Source organism: Miniopterus natalensis, chromosome 9 (assembly GCF_054644295.1).
Source record: "Miniopterus natalensis isolate mMinNat1 chromosome 9, mMinNat1.hap1, whole genome shotgun sequence".
NCBI classification, from domain to species: Eukaryota; Metazoa; Chordata; class Mammalia; order Chiroptera; family Miniopteridae; genus Miniopterus; species Miniopterus natalensis.
Window position 1 is genome coordinate 46,353,952 of NC_142089.1, and position 18,378 is coordinate 46,372,329.

General features: G+C 34.4%; 1 protein-coding gene across 1 annotated transcript in view; it reads right to left on the bottom strand.

Moving 5' to 3' along the window:
• The window catches only part of SLC44A5 (solute carrier family 44 member 5), a 254,553-nt gene that overhangs the window by 10,476 nt on the left and 225,699 nt on the right, over positions 1-18,378 (bottom strand). The window contains exons 11-16 of the mRNA XM_087820525.1: positions 14,671-14,802; positions 11,206-11,305; positions 9,046-9,138; positions 8,494-8,581; positions 7,589-7,851; positions 6,970-7,064 (exon numbers count right to left, since the gene is read on the bottom strand). Coding sequence (XP_087676651.1) covers positions 6,970-7,064; positions 7,589-7,851; positions 8,494-8,581; positions 9,046-9,138; positions 11,206-11,305; positions 14,671-14,802 — 771 coding nt within the window. The remainder of the gene's footprint in view (positions 1-6,969; positions 7,065-7,588; positions 7,852-8,493; positions 8,582-9,045; positions 9,139-11,205; positions 11,306-14,670; positions 14,803-18,378) is intronic.

The window sequence follows — 18,378 nt, forward strand, 5'->3', positions numbered from 1 at the left end:
CATCTTTTATAACCTGGGGCCCAAGGTTCTGGCTTCTAATTGGTGTGCATTTAGGAGCTAACTATGATCCTCCATGGAGCCTGGGGAAGCTGGTGGGCATTTTTCCACCGTCTTTCTCTAGGTCACTCCATTTATAACACTCAGTCACCAACATCTCTTTGGAAGTTGCTTGTACACATGCCTGGTGCCACAGCACTTGTGACTGCTGCTCCAGGGATGGTCCCCAGTTCTTCTGGCCCTGTTAGCCAACAGCTCCTGCATTCAGGACTCCTCAGGACTATAGCAAACAGAGAAGCAGTTTTTAAATGGTGCAGGAGCACCCTCCCCACTCCCACCACCATGGCTATACGCCCTGTCTCTGTGCAGAGAGAGCAGGCAAAAACACCCATCTCCCAGTTTCGCCCCGAAAGGGGTAAACTACACATTTTCCTAGCTGTTGTCTGAGCGTCTGGCTTCTAATCAGCCTGCATCCAGGTTTTGCCTGTGATCTTCCTGTTTGAGACACTGACAGGTCTTGGCACACCCTCAATTATTGGAAGCCACCAAGAATAACTATAGTGGCTAGGACAATTACAGTTTGGAGAGAACCAGAAGCTTGGGCTGGGCTAATTGATGATGTTCATCTCCTATATGAGACCAGTCTGACATAATGGGAGAGGTGGCTTTTTCACCTAATGCACATTAACCAAAACAGAGAGTCAGGGAAAAATTAACAAGGAAATAAGTTTCAAACAAACAAACAATAACAAGATAAATCTCCTGAAACTAATCTTAATGAAACAGAGATAATGGTCATTAAAGTGCTCACTGAGGTCAGGGGAACAATGTATGAACAAAGTGAGAATTTCAACAAAGAGATACAAAATACAAAAAAGCATCCAGCAGAATTCATAGAGCTGAAGAATACAATAATTGAGCTGAAAAATTCAATAGAAGGGTTCAGTATCAGACTAGATGAAGTAAAAGAAAGGATCAACAAACTAGAAGATGAGGCAGTGGAATTCATTCAATAAGAGAAGCAAAAAGAAAAAAATAGTAAAAAGAGTCGTTAGCTTAAAGACCTAAAGGGATACCATCAAGCTACTAATATACATGTACTAGAGGTCCCAGAATGAGGCAAAAGAAACAGAAAGCTTATTCAAAGAAATAATGGCTGGAAACTTGCCCAATCTAGGGACACTGACATCTATATCCAAAAACCCCAAAGAATACCAGAAAAGATGAATCTAAAGAGACTCACACTGAGATACATAAAATTAAATCTTCAAAAGTTAAAAGGAATTTAAAGACAAAGAAGAAAAGCTACTTGTTACTTATAATGGAACCCCCATAAGAATATTAGCAGATTGTTCGGCAGAAACTTTGCAGGCCAGAATGAAGCATAATTATATATTTAAAGTACTGAAAGAAAAATACTGCCAACCAAGAAAATACATGGCATTGCTTGACCTTCTGAATTGAGAGATAGAGTATTTTGGACAAACAAAAGCTAAATTCATCACCACTAGACCAGCCTTACAAGAATTGTTAAAGGGAAGGGAATTCTTTAAGATGAAACAAAAGGGTGCTAATTAGTAACATGAAAATATATGAAAGTATAAAACTCACTGGTAAAGGAAAATATATAGTTAAAATAGAATACTCTAAAATTGTAATGGTGGTGGGCAAGTTACTTACAACTTTAGTATGAAGGTTAAAGGACAAAGTATACAGTTTGTTGATATACAGTATAAAAATATGTAAATTGTGACATCAAAAATATTGTAGCATATAATGGTAAGTGTAAAAATGTAGAGCTTTTGCATGTGTTTGAAGTGTTTGAAGTTATGTTGTTATTAACTTAAACTAGATTTCTATAAGATGTTTTATGTAAGCCTCATAACCACAAAGCCAAAAACCTACAGTAGATACAAAAAGATAAACAGAAAGGAATCAACCACGACAGAAAATCATCAAATCACAAAGGAAGAGAGGAAGAGAGAAACACATTGGTCTATAAAGCAGCCAAACACCCTCCCCTCTCCGCAAAAAGTAACAAAACGGCAATAGCAAGTTCATAGCTATCAAGAATTACACTTAAATATAAATTTTCTAAATTCTTCAATTAAAAAATTACAGACTGGCTGAATGGATAAAAAAAATAAGACTCAACCATCTGCTACTACAAGAGTTTCACTGCGCCTTTAAAGACACAGAGTGAAAGTAAAAGATTGGAGCAAGACTTTTCACGCAAATGGAAACTATAATAAAGCAGGTGTATTTATACTTAAGTCAGGTCATTATACAATGATAAGAGGTCTATTCATCAAGATGATATAAAATTGTAAATATTTATGTAGCCAGCATTGGAGCACCTAAATATATAAATCAAATATAAACTGTTATGAAGGGAGAAATAAACAGTAATATAATAATAGTAGGGGATTTCAATACTCCACTTTCAACAATGGATGGATCATCCACACAGAAAATCAGAAAGGAAGCATTAGACTTAAATTACATCATAGACCAAAAGAACTTAACATTTACATTGCATTCCATCCTACCACAGCTGAATATACATTTTTCTCAAGCACACATGGAATAATCTCCAGGACAGATCAAATGTTAGGCCACAAAACAAATCTTAATAAATGTAAAAATACTGAATTCATATAAAGCATCTTTTCTGACCACAGTGGTATGAAACAAGAAGAAAACTGGAAAATTCACCAACATGCTACTGAACAACCAACAGGCCAAAGAAAAAAATCAAAAGGGAAATCAAAGAGTATCTTGAGACAAATGAAAATGGAAACACAACGTATCAAAAACATGGAATGTAGCAAAGCAGTTTTAAGAGGGAAGTTCACAGTGATAAACACCCAAGCTAAGAAAAAGGAAGATCTTGAAAAATCTTTTACACTTCTAGAAACTAGAAAAAGAACAACTAAGCACAAAGTTAGTAGAAGAAAGGCAATAGTAAAGATCAGAGTGTAAATAAATGAAATAGAAAATAAAAAGGCGTTAGGAAAGATCAGTGAAGGGAACAGCCAATTTTCTGAAAAGGTAAACAAAACTGACAAACCTTCAGCTAGACTAATTAAGGAAAAAAAGGGAAAGACAGATACAGAAATGAAAGAGGAAGCATTACAACAAATACCACACAAATACAAAGAGTCATGAGACTACTATGAATAATTACACACCGACAAATCAGATACCTAGAAGGCATAGACAAATTCCTAGAAACATGCAACCTGCCAAGGCTGAATCATAAAGAAAAAGAAAATTTCATTTGAATCAATAATCAAAAGCCTTCCAACAAAGGAAAGAATTAGACTGTTTCACTCGTGAATTTTACCAAACTTCTAAAGAAGAATTAATACCAACGTTTTCAAACTCTCCCAAAACATAGAAATACAGGGAACATTTTCAAACTTATTTTGTGAGGCCAGCATTATCCTAATACCAAAGCCAGACACGGACACAAGAAAAGAAAATTAGAGGCCAATATTCCTGATGAACATAAGTGTAAAATTCCTTGACAAAATATTAACAAACTGACTGGTTATAATAAGCCTCACCGTAATCAAGGCCCACAGCTAGCATCATACTTAATGGTGAAAGCTGAAAGCTTTTCCTCTAAGATAGGAACGAACTAGACAAAGAGACCCACTCTCTCCCCTTATATTCAATACAGTATTGGAAAACCAGGCTAGAACAATTAGGCAAGTAAAAAAAAAAAAAAAAAAAAAGGCATTCAAATCAGAAAGGAAGAAGCAAACTTGTCTTTGTTTGCAGATCACATGACATTATATATAAAAAAACCTTACTGTCTCCATCAAAAAGCTATTAGAACAAACAAATTCAGTGAAGTTTCAGAATACAAAATCAATATTAAAAAATCAGCTGCATTTCTATACATTAACAACTAACTGCTGCAAAGACAAATTAAGAAAATAATTCCATTGACAATTCCATCAAAAACAATCAATAGGTAGAATAAATTTAAAAAGGAGGTGAAACATCTGTGCATCAAAAACTGTAAGCCATTAATGAAAGAAATTGAAGAAGACACAAATAAATGACAAATATTCCTTGTTCATGGATTAGAAGACTTAACATTGTTAAAATGTTCATAGTACCCAAAGCAATCCATAAATTCAATGCAATCAAAATTCCAACAGCATTTTTCACAGACATAGAAAAAAAATTTAAAATTTGTATGAAACCACAAAAGAGTCCAAATAGCCAAAGCAATTGAGAAAGAACAGAGCCAAAGGCATTATACTTGTTGATTTCAAACAATAGTAATCAAAGCAGTGTGGCAGTAATGCAAGAATTGATGCATCGGTGAATAGAACAGAGAGAGCAGAAATAAATTCGTGCATATATGGTCAATTAATTTTTGGCAAAGGAGCCAAGAACATACAATGCAAAAAAGATGGTATCTTCAATAAATGGTGCTAGGAAAAGTGGATATCCACACACAAAAGAATAAAATTGGACTCTTATCTTAAACCATACACAATAATCAACTCAAAATGGATTAAAGACTTGAAAGTAATCCTGAAACCATAAGCTCCTAGAAGAAAACATAGGGGTAAGCTCTTTGACATTGGCACTGCCAATGATTTTTTAAATGTGACACCAAAAGCAAAGTCAACAAAAGCAAAAATAAACACGTGGGACTACATCAAACTAAAAAGCTATGCACAGCAAAAGAAACCATCAATAATATGAAAAGGCAACCTATGGAATAGGAAAAAAATTGGAAACCACATATATGATAAGAGGTTAATACCCAAAATATACAAGAACTTGAAATTCAATAGCAATCCCACCCCCCCCAAATAACCCAATTTAAAAATGGGCAAAGGACATGAATAGATATTTTTCCAAAGAAGACATACAAAAGGCCAATAGGTCCATGGGAAGGTAGTCAGCATTACTAATCATCAGAAAAATGAAAATCAAAGCAACAATGAGATATCACCTCATACCTGTTAGGACGTCTACTGGCAAAAAAGACAAGAGATGTGTTGGCAGGAATGTGGAGAAAAGAGAAGCCTGTACCCTGTTTGTGGGAATGTAAACTGGTGCATCCACTATGGAAAACAGTATGGAGTTTCTCTATAAATTAAAAATAGAACTACTACATAACCTAGCAATTCCACTCCCTGTATCTATCTGAAGGACATGAAGTCACTCTCTCAGAGAGGTATCTGTACTCCCATGTTCACTGCAGCATTATTTACAATATCCAATGTATAGAAACAAACTACACATCATTTAATAGATCAGTGGCTAAAGGAAATGTGGTATAAATGCACAATGGAATATTATTCAGCCTTCAAAAAGGACATCCTTCTTTTGCAACAACAGAGATGGACGTGGAGGGCATTACACTCAGTAAAATAAACCAGATAAAGAAAAATATGCATGGTATCACTTACATGTGGAATAAAAAAGAAAGTTGAACTCACATAAATGGAAAAGAATGGTGGTTGCTGCAGGCTGAGGGGTGGAGGAAATAGGGAGAGGGTGGTGAAAGGGTACAAACTTTCAGTAATAAGATGAATAAAGGTCTTAGAGTCTAATGTATAATGTGGTAAAGAATTAAAATTTGCTAAGAGAATAGGACTTGAGTGTTTTCACCAAAAAAGAAAAAAAAAAAAAGGTAAATATGTGAGGTGAAGTGATGACTGTGTTCATTACCTTGAATGTGGGAATCCTTCTACAATGTATTCGTACCAAACCATCACGTTGTACACTTTACACATATTACAACTTTATTGGTCAATTATATCTCAGTAAAGCTCAGAAAGTTTTACATAATTAAAAAATCCTTTGCCCATGTTGAATTGGGTGTATCGTTGAATTGTAGAAGTTCTTTGTATATTCTAAATATTAGTGCTTATCTAAGTATATGATTTGCAAATATTTTCTCCCATTCTGTGGGTTGTCCACTCTCTTGACAGTGTCCTTAGATGCTTTCTTTTTCATTCTGATGAAGTCTAATTTATGTTTTTTTCTTTTGTCGTCATATCTAAGAAATCATCAAATCTAATGTCATGAAGATTTCTTCCTATGCTTTCTTCTAAGAGTTTTTTTACTTTTGGCTGTTTTTAATTGTTGACTCTATTGCAGATGTCCCCCATTCCACCCCTACCCTTTGCCTCCCTCCACCCTATACTTTTAACTTTTATATTTAAGCTTATGATCCACTTTGAAACAATTTTTTATATGATTAAGGTAAGGGTCCAAAATCATTCTTTTGCATATAGATACCCGGTTTTGCTAGTAACTTTACTTGAAAAAACTGTCCTTACCCCACTGAATGGGCTTATATGTGAGGGCTTATTTTGGGGCTCTATTCTACTCCACACCCATATGTCCTTCCTTACGCCAGCACCACACTGTTTTGATGACTGTAGCTTTTTTAAGTTTTAAAATCAGGAAATGTAAGTCTTCCAAATTTGTTGTTCTGTTTCAAGATTGTTTTGGCAATTAATAATATTTTAAAGTGCACTCTAAACAGAGTTTACATATTTATAAACCATATGTATCATGTTTGAAGATTTATGCTTGTGACATACATATTTGTATTTTCAGCCTGACCTGTCCCTAGCTCTAGACTTGAAACTGCCTGACAACTCCAGCACGCTTCTAAATATTAGCATGTCAAAAACACAATTTTTTATCTCCTCTTTGAAATTTGCTTCTCCTGGTTTTGACATCTTAGTAAATAGCATCACACGCTTTTTCTCCCCTTTTTTTCACCACTGCTTCGCTCCCCCGGCCCCTCTCATATCCAATCCTTCAGCAAATCCTGTTGGCTTTTTCTTCCGAATATATCTCCAATCTGACCACCTCCATCCTTATTAACCTAGTTACAGTCATCATGTTTCCTACAACCACCAGCTCCAATCTATTCTCTTCATAGAAGCAAGGAAGCCTGAGAAAAGATGAGTTCTGGAATCTTACCTTTAATACGTTTGTCCAAGTATTCTAGGGTTATCCTAAACAGTTGAATTAATGCAAGAATTAAGGATCCAAATGCAAGGGATCCCGTGTGATATCTGGGCAAAGGTAAAATGAGAATAAAAGTTAAAGCATCTTTACTATTAACTAAAAGCATGTTAGTTAAACTATTTATAGGTACAAAGAACTGCAGGAGAACTGATAAAAAAGAGCTTCTTACACGCTCCTATTCTGATTGATAAAGGTCTAGAGAGTTTTAAAACATACATGCATATTTTGCCCTTCATCTACAAAAGTGATACCAATATCCTGTCAGCATAAAATAGAATATTTGATCTGAGCAATGGAGAGACAAAGCCAAGTTAATCCTTAATCTTCAGTTTGGTGTCCTCCCCTGCTTCTTGACTCTAGTAACCTATGGTTTTTTGAAGAATACTAGCCTGGGTAGGGAGTACAAAGTTGTGGCTATCAAACCAGGCAGAGCCAATGAATGTACATGAATCTCGAATCATACTTTTGAACTCATTTGTACCTTGCCACTTGAGTGATAAGCACAAGATTGAATTATAAGCACAGTAAGCCTAACTTGGAAAGTAGACGTAAGGCTCAACGTGGAACTTACCGTATGGCTCGTCCAAACGCAGTAAAAAGTGGATGTGGTGGGATGTCATCAGGTTTTCTCAAGGCCCAGTAATAAGACGCAAAGGCACCAGCCAGGGCACACTGACCCAACGCAATGACAAAGTTTATAAGCCACAGGAAGACAAAAAGATTGAATATCTGGAGGACAGTGATGTATTGATGGTACAGGCTGTTTCCACCATAGAAAGCAAAGTTACACCGAGCATGAGGGCAAGCTTTAGAAATTTCAGTTCCGTTAAAAACCTGCACTCAGAAAACAACAACATGGACAATAGTAAATATTATTCCAAGATAAACACCCTCCCTGCCTTCTCCTTTTTTGTAGCTCCCCCCTGCCTCCTGCCCCCCGCAATGGTATGTTCTGTGCTTTCTCCATGAGCTTCTGCTGTTATTCCTATTTTCAATCATATCACTTCATAGAATCATTGAATGAGCTCTGGAAAATACAGAGTGCCCCCTCCCCCTACAAATGTATACACACTTAACAGTTGATAGCTCAATTGATGTTTCTTTCTTTTCATATTTAACCCATTGGAATAAGTAATTATTCAAAGTACATATATATTTTTGGGGACACCCTGCATATCTCATTTCCATCCTATGTTCATCCCTCTTCAACCCCTTTAGTTTCAATGTATTAGTGCTATTGTTAACAATACCTGTTTCTTGGGTATCTGATAAGACAAATGAGATCAGGAAATAGTAGAGCTTTCTTTCTATTTTCCCACCGTTTTCAGTGTTCTGATCCACTCTCCCCTTCTCCATAGTGATCCCTATCAATACACAGGGTCTTTCTCTACTTCAGGATGATTCTAACAACTGCTAGATGAATGTAGAAGAGCTCTGTATGGAAGTTAAATAAAAGAGAGAGTTTCTTTTACTTACCTCTGGGTCACAGGTTTTATTTTCATATTTACACTGCCCATCCTGGTTTACGACTTTGTATACGGGCACCCCTGATGTAGCCAAGTAACTGAGTAAATTTTATTAAGGATAAATTATTTGCTGGTAAGTTGAAAATAAATAGACATGAAAAAATAACTTATTTTTAAAAGTAACTTAAAAATCCTTTGGGAGATTAACTTCAAATAACTCCTAATATTGTAATAATTCGTCCATTCTTCAGACCCAGAGTAATATCACAGAGGTCAGCTGCACTGAGCGGCCTCTTAAAATCAGTAAAATATATGGGATCTTTTAAAGGTTATAGCCAAGGAGAAGTAGCATATGTGAAGACAAAATAAAACGAAATCTACCATCTGACTTATATGAGGGGAAATACAATCAGTAGACAAACTTTTTTAAAGCTTAGCGGAAAAAATAATCAATTATTTCTTTAAGATGTTCTTAATCTTCCCAGGATGAAAATCACTGAATTCCTGGTTCCTGAATAATGGGTGGACCTGAGGTTCAACGAGATAAATTACCAAAGGATACACTGCTATCACAGCCCAGTAGCTAATACAGATTGAGAGCAAAATGAAAGTTAAAACTGGATAAATTAATGTAGTAGGGACATATCCAATGGCTCTGAAATAAAACAAATAGATGAAGTTCAAAATGATCTGGTGTTATAATTTCTCTAATGAATTCTTATTTGTTAGAACTAGAAATAAGCCTTAGACTGAATTATTTCTAAGAATAGTGGTAATAACCATCGACTCATTTGCTGATCATGCTGGCATATTCTTAGCTGGTTTTTAAATTTGATTGATTGATTGATTGTAAGTTAGAAACATTCTTTCAATGCTCATGTTTGATTCCTGCTCCGATTTCCCCAAACTCTCTCCTCTTTGATTATTTCTGTCTGATTCATAAAGATTTAATTCATTATAATCATAATATTTCTTCCTTTTGTTTAGATTCTTAGACTTTTATAATTAGAGAGGACCCTGATGGTCATCTCATCAAATGTGAGAATCCCTCCCTAATTCAGGAATCTTTGCTGTACTATCTTCAAAATATGTTCATAAACCTCCGGTGACCACACTGTTAGGAACTTACTTTTATATGACACAGCTTATTCTCTTTCTTACCAACATATTAGAAAATTCTCCCTTCTCTGCCTGCCTGTAATTCAGATCCATGACCTTCTGGAGAAGAAATGACCAGCTTTTCAACACAGCAGCCCTTCCAAGTAACTCATCCTTTTGTTCTGCAGGATAAGCATTCCTTTGACATTTCCTCATAAGACGTGGCTTGAAATGGTCCCCATCCTAGTTGCCCTGTCCCTAGCTGCTTTTGAATGCTCTTTGCAGCATATGACGCTGAATTAAATCCAGTACTGCTTGATACAGCCACCGAGAACACCGATGGAATGATTTCCACTCCTAATGAGTTGACACGCCTTAGATTCCTTTCAAATTTATTACCTTCACTTCATTGTTTGAACTATGCTGTTGTTTCCTTTCTCCAGATACTGCAGTTGAATGAATTACTGAGCATCTATCTGTTTACTGTGTTCTCGCACCCATTTATTCCAACTCTTATTTTCCCTTGAGCAAACTATCAACCTGTGACAGTTGTATTGGCCCTTTAACACACACACATATACACACACATGCACACACGTATATATGCACATACACACACTCATATACGCATTTAGAGGCATAAAGTAGGGCAAGTTACAGTAAATTGCACAATATCATATTATTTTAAAAATACAGCAAGTCAGTAGTTTTCAGTGGCTAATGATAGGGCTTCCATTATTGTGGGAAGGAGACAGAGTTTAATTCAACAAACTGCTTGTTAACCATTTAAACCATAGGCCTCAGGTAGCATTATTATATTATAGATGACAATTTTGTTAAAATAATCCTTAAAGAGTACTTAAAATAACAACCAAGTTTCCATCATTGTAAATAGAGAGTATGGTTTGTTGGCTTTACAATAATGCTTTCTTAGTTTCTTCCATGCATCATTCAAAAGTTTAAAGTATTATCCTCAAGTGACTTTTTGGAATAGTTTGGAAACTGTAGGTGTTATTACCCTCCAGCATGAATTTATGAAAAACTTAGTGTTTATTTTATAGCATTTTTTAAAATAAAAATTGGCTCTGGGTATAAAGTGTTTCTGCATTAAGAGCTTTAGATACAAAATATATAGTCCGCTACTGCTAGGATCAATTATTCTTTATATTGGCAAATTTTGTCATTCATACAGAAATGGTAATAGTATGTAATTGACTTTATAGAATTATGGTGGTTTAAAGTTCTGCAAATGATCTCAACCATTAATATGACTCAGTATGGGAATAATACATCATGCAAGATGATTAACTTTTATATAGCACTTTATTACTTTAACATACACTACTCACCTAACATACATTTGGTGTTTTAAAAAAAGTGCTAATAGGTAGACTAGACAGGTTTTAACCTTATGATAATGGAGGTTTTAGGGATATTGAAGGACATGTTAACATGACCTTTTTAATAAGTGGCAGTCTAAACTTGGATAAGTCTTCTTGAAGGGAAAGCAGATTTTTTTAGCAAGACTTCTTAAAGGAAAATAGCCCGGGGCAGCTACACAATAGGCAGTGACTGACTGGACTGACGGATACACACGGGGTGAGGTTTTCCATCGGGGCCTTACTTGCTCCCTTCCTTCAGCAGGGCAATGGAGATGCGGATTCGGGTCCTAAGGAAGATCAGCATGAGGATGACAAGCACTTCAAGGACGGAGAGGATTATCACTTTAAACAGAAAAAGAAATTAGTGTGTGATACACATCAGTTCAAAAAAACAAACTTCCTCTGCCAAAGTTAGGACTAAGCTTCATGGTTATTTCTGCCAATTACAACACGTTGTAGTTTCAGGCAATCTTAGAAATTCACTTTCAAAACCCTCAAGAAATGCTAAGAAATCTAGATGAAAACCTCTAGCTAAAGCTTGAACAACTCAGCTGGACAGGTTTTATCTATGGAAATATTTCAGCCATTTGTAGAAATGGGAAAACAGGCATGTAAGGAAGGAAGGGCTGCTTTAGGCAGCTCTTAAATGTTTCACTTTCACCTCACTGAGTAAGAGAATCATTACAGAAGAAACTGCTCTGCTCACAATGCCTCTTAATTAATTGACCTTGCTGATTTACACGTCAGGCTCTCGGCTGCCCACATTTTTATTCTGTGACCATCATCATGGCCACTGTTGATGGTATCAGGGCTTAAACACAGCCCAAGTTGTCTAAGAAAAGTCTCGGAAATAGAACTAAGGTATTCTAGGTCAGTTTTGAGTTAAAGCTTATAAAGCTCTTGAACTAAGAGTGGTACAAACTTAATGAACTGCGTCAAAATTATCTTCATGAGAAGTAAACACATCTGCAAAGAAGATAAAGTGTGTGTATAAAGGGAGCAAGAGAGCAAGGAGAGGAAATCTTGGGTTCTTTTTGGATTATGCTTCTTGAATCTATCTACATTTGAAATCATGTTTTTGTTTTTTAGTTTGGTGAGACCCTTGTATATTCTTATAAAAATATCTCTGCCTTAGCCCCAGCTTGCTCCAATTTTATTTTATTTTCAGCTAGCTTGAATTAGTTTCTTTTTACTTGAAGCCAAATAATCCTAGTTACTATATTTCCTCAATTCTAAAGCATACTAATTTACTAATATCTTTTTAGGAAAAGTAAAGATACCCTTCATTAAATATCTATTCATTAATTATAAGATGCATACTGACTTCAGAGATGTTAACAAGTGAAAAAAATATGATCTTAACATTAAGGAAATATATCACTGCTAATAACATTCTGAAATTACAAAGGAAACTTAATGGCAAGTTAACCAAATTTCCACCTGTGGAAGAATCCATTCCATAACATGCTTCTTACAGAGTATTCTGCTGATGTGTGAACACCTCCACTGATAGGGTGCTCATTATTTTCATATTCTTATACCACTAAGACTCTGATGTTACATCACACATCATTTACTATTTCCAAGTAGGTAAAAATCAGTTAAACCAGAGATGTGGGAAGATCTTAGTAAAGTATCATTCTGCTATTATATCTCTTTTTTAAGTTAAACTATGTTGATGTTTTCATGCACGTTTGATTCTCTTAAAACATGAAAATGAGCCCAAAATTGTGGAGTATAGCTATAATAAGCTAAAATCATTATCTTCTTTGGACAAACCTAGAATATGAGATATACCAAAATTGCTTTATATTCTGACATGGCATTGATAAGAACATAGCATATTAAACTTCTACCTTTATAAAATTACATGTTCAAAATGGTTATATTAGAGAAATTTAACTGTCTTTTGAATTTATACATTACATTCCTTTCTTGTTGTCTAAATAAGAACAAATAATAGAAGCATATATATTTTTGAGACCCTATAGACCCTATGGTATTGACTATAGCTTCACAGAGGAGAAGACTGGGATAATTAAGAGTGGAAATGAGAATACAACCATCTCCTAACACAATCTAAGACTCATAAAAATTATATTAGTGTATGTATAACTCTGCTTACTTTCAGTGTTTCTGTGAATTTGTGTAATCACATGTATGCACTTGTCTCTGGCCCCTAGAATTTTGTCCAAACACAGTGCAAGTAATCAATTAATGTCTGAAAAATGGGCTCTGAAAGCTGAGGCTCAGTTAAGGAAAAATTAGTATTTCTAGACTTGAAAATGAAAGCAAGCTCTGTATTTTCCTCAAAGTACATCTCTTAATTTTCCAATAGCAGATTCTGATCATCTCAATGATGTCTGTGTTGAAGGTCCTTAAGTGACAGCAGCGGGATGGCCACAGAACCTGTAACTCAGAATCATCTGAAAGACTAGACTTGTCAGTACGTCATAGATGAGAGTTGTCATATTCAGAAATGACAGTTAACAGTAAGTGGACTGCTGAAGACATATGAAACCACTTCAAATTCATGAAGTGAGATTAGGATGCAAGTCCCAAGATGTCTGATTTTTATAGTTAAAAATGGCTATAAATGAAAGAGTTCTTCTGCAACATAGTTGAAAGAAATAATGTGTTTGTTATATGAAGAAAACTAACCTGATGAGAGCTAGAAATGGGAAGCCTAAGAGCAAGGACTTGGTGTTCTGATCCAGGACTGTCCAAGGAAAGGAGAACAACTCCATTTAATAGACAAAGGAATCTGGTGGGGGTTCTGTGCAGCGGGGCTAGGTCATCAACTCGGCATCAGCCTGAAGAAAGCATCTCGAAACCATCTGAGGTCCTCTGCTAATAAAGCTTCTCATTAGCAATCTCGGTCCCCATAGGTTTTGAACCCAGGAAAGCAATGTCTTAGACAGGCTATATCTGCATCCTGGTCAGGGAAGAGTGTAAAATAAGTAGTGTATCCGATAGTGTAAACCTAATAGTGTAAAAAAATAAAATGGCCCTCTGGTGACATCACGTGAGACTTATTTGAACATGTCTTGCCTGGCTTTCAAACTTCAACAATATGAAGATGAATTCTCTTTTAAAGCAACATGTCGTTAGAGATTATTTTTTAAATCTTGATGAAAGAACATCAATCTCTGTGAAGTGCAAGGAATAGTATAAAACAATCATTCTAGGAATAGAGGTTTAAAGCCATCTCTGAAATCATCTCACTTTAAAAATTTTGTTACTATTACCCTTAACTAATTTGATAATCTGAATAAATAGTTCAAAATAGAAATGTATTTTTAGTTATTTATTATTCCAATTCCTATAATAAATAGTTTAAAATTCCTGTTATAAAAATTATTTCTTATTTTTTCTTTTTAAACAAGTTTGAAAAATCAAGCATTTTTTCCCCCTTTAAAACACCTTCTTTGGATATCGGGTTAATGGCTACAAAGATCCACATCCAAAAGATTTTAAAGGCAAAAAGCTTGGAACCATTGTAAAATAATGTTTTCTTAGATTATATAATAAACTCCATTCAATGAGTTTCCATTTACTATAGCTGGTAACATTATAAGCACATTTACTTTAATGATATTAACAATAAGTGTGCTTAACGGGTTACACCAACCCAAGCTTTCCTTTAGACAAAAAGATGCTCTCTCATTATTACAATTTTAACAAACCAGTTTTTAAAATCCACTCACTAAATATGAGCCATGTTTGTCTCAGTTCAAAGTACATGCGTATATCAGTCTGTATCCCGAGGTCATATATCTTTAAGTGAGAATTTGGGAGTTCCTGAAGGTTGCTGTACTCCTGGTAACAGTGCCATATTCCTTGAAAAGGAAAGAAAACCAGACTAATATAAAATGTTATTTTCTGAAATATAAGTCATGCGCTTATCACACATATCTACATGTATTTGATCAGCATGGTCATTTCTACAAAGGCAAGATTCATATTTACATAGTAAATGTATTATGTTGGTCTAATAGTCTACATGTGCTGTTATATTCAATATAAACGTTTTCAGTATTTATCTGGATGACTGGCAACATTTGGCTTTAAATGTCCTTTTGACTAGAAACCACCTTAATGTCCAGCAGTAGGGACTGGTTAAATAAGTTACGGTATCCTTATACAGTAGAACACTATATTTCCATATAAAGAGGAGAAAGTCTAGTGATATTAAATAATTTCTATGATCTTTTGTTAGATGAAAAGACCAAGGTCCAAAGTAGCAAAATGTATGCTGCAATTTGTATAGTAAGAACAATCTTTACATACATTTTCTTGCACACACATAAAGTATCTCTGGAAGGACACACAGAAATATAATATTTTTTACTTGCGGGAAGGGAAACTTAGTGACCATGGGATAGAATGAGAAGGAAAAGTTTCACTGTATAAACTTCATATCTTTTGAAATTAGAAGCACTTGAATATATAATCAACTTTTAAAAAGCAAATTTAAAAATTCATTTAAATTGCAAAAAAACCCATTTTAAATATTTTTGATGGTGAAGTCATGTCTTGGTGGAATTACCTAAAGCATATTATCAAAGTCTGTGTCTAGGCAAGACAAATATGGACGAACTGTATTTTTCCCCAAACTCTATATTTCAAGCTATATACTGACTTCTTACACGGTCAAGATAAAGTGCTAGTAAAAAAATAGAGTTAAGAGGTCTATTAATTTGAATGGCCAATGGGCCTGGATTAGGTTTATTGGAAATGTTCCAGCAATAATGAAAAAAACAAACAGCTTTTTAAACCCCTAATTGTAAACTAACAAGTTTTTTTGTTGTTACGGGGTTTTTTTTGTAGATATAAAGTGAATGTGAAGTCCATGAAGAGAGACAAGACTAGACAAGACATTTGCTTTTCAAAGAGATGTGACAAATCTCTTTCTTTCAGGCTCTGCTTTCCTAGTGTATTTTTAAATTTTCCTTTAAAAAATAGTTTATGAAATACTTGACACATACAAAATTATATGTAATACAGAAGTTGTTTTTAAAGCATAAGGTAAAATGAACACATATGAATGAAGCACCAAGCTTAAGATTTTATAATCTCAATTTTGCTCTAATTAAGCAAATTGAATTTTTTATAATATGCCGATGTCTTCATTCTACCACACCTTCTTGCCTCTTCCTGAAAAAGAGCAATTATTCTAAATTTTGTGTTTATGATTCTATTATTCTATTTTAACAGAAAAATGTGCTGAAATTTCCCTCTTAAGGAAGATTTATATCTCATACAGATTTATTATTTATTGGTTTATTTATTCATTTGTGTAGTTCTATAAATTTTGAGGCTATTTTATTTGATGTATACATGTTTAGAATTGGTATACATTTTTAGTAAATTGAATCCTTTTTATAACTAATAATGCTTTTTATTCTAAAATCCATTGTGTCTGATATTATTATGGCTACTGCAGCTTTCTCTGTTAATGATTACTAATATATTTTTATTTATGTCTTAATTGTCCATTTCCTCAGGTGTTGTGTAACTTTTATAAGTAACATACAGTTCCAACTTGTATATATATATTTTAATCTGGCTTGCAAATCTCTGTAGTCTAATTGGTGAGTTTAATACATTTGTATTTAATATACTGATATCTTTATTTTTGTTTCTATCTACTTATTTTTTGCTTTTTCTGTTCCACATTGTGCCTACACTTCTTTTCTTCCAATTTTTGTCTTTTAAAAATGGTAAGTTTTTGTTTATTTGTTTACTTCTATTTTTTCCCTCTATTAGTTTGGAGATATCTATTATTAAAATATATTACACCTTGAAAACTTGCTATGTGTACTTAATAACCAGTTTAAAGTTAACAAAAAAATACAAAGACCTTAGATCATTCAATAATCACCTCACTCTATTGCTCAGTATTTTACTTATGTATATTTAGACCTCAAAAAATTGAATATTATCAATTTAGTATTATTAACTTTAATATTAATAATAACTTTATTATTAAAGTTTATTTAAATTTACTTATGCATTTACCAATTCATTTTCTTTGATCATAATTCTTCCTTTCATGTCATTTTTTTGTGTGTGTGGAATCATTTTCCTTCTTGAAATATATCCTTTAAGATTTCCTTTAATATATATGTCTATTTGTAAATCCTGGTTTTTACTTATCTTAAAATATCCTTATATTACTCTCATTCTTAAAAGATAGTTTTGCTGGGTGTATAGCTTTAGGTTAACAGGTTTTTTTTCTTAGCTCTTTGAAGTATTATTTCACTTCTTTTGCTGCTGTTGAAAAGTCTGCTTCAGCCTAGTTGTTTCTTTGTATGTAATCTGCCTTTTCTCTCCTGTTCTTTTTAAAATCTTTAGGTTATTGGTATTCTGAAGTTTCATAACAATTTCTTCCTCCTACATCATTAATATCTTGTTTTCTAGTAGATCATCCCAAACAATATATAAACATGTTGCTCTTCTCCCAACTAAATTGGGAGAAATGCTCCTGACTCCTAAGTTCTGACTGAATATCCAACTGCCTACTTGACGTCTCCACTTCAATGCATAATAAACATCTCAAACTCAACATGTTCAAAATTAAACTTCTGATCAATTCCCTTTCTACACCAAGCTTGTTACACTCAAACCTTCTCTATCTGTTGATGGCAACTCTATCTTTCCAGTTCTCAAGTTGAAAATTTTGAAGTCATTCTCGACTCCCCATTTTCTCTCATGAGCTGTATTCAATCCATCAGGAAATTCAGTTGGTTCTACGTTAAAAACGTGACCTGAGCTTCCCCAATTTGGCACATGGATTACTGCAATAGCCTCATCACTGGTCTTGCTCTTCTCTTGTCTCACTACTGTCTCTTCTCAACTCAAGGACTACAGTGATCATCACTTCACATCCCTTTTCTGCTCAAAACCTCATAATGCCTCCTTATTTCACTCAGAGCAAAAGGCAAGATCTCGCAATAATCTGTAAGTCTCTGGTCTTCCAAAAATTCTATGACTTCATCTCCTACTATTCTCCCCTTCACTTAGTACATCCATCCACACCAGCCTTCTAGCCATTTCTTTAACACACTCCTATCTTTGGTCCTTTGCTCTACTTGTACTCACTATCTGGAATGTTCCCCTTACCTCCAATGGCTAATTCCATTGCCTCCTTCAGGGGTTTTCTCAGATCTCTTTTCAAAAATCCTACCCTACTAATATTCCTATTTGTACTCTTTACCCCATCATGATACTCTAAACCCTCTTTACCTGTTCTACTTTTTCTTTTCCCATAGCAAATATCACTTTCTAATAGATAAGTCACTTAAGCTGTAAGCATCAGGAGAGCAAGAACCCTTGTCTGTTTACTGTTCTATCTCAAAAGCCTGTACACTGTAGCTGCTCAATTGATATTTGTTGAATGAATAAATAAAAGA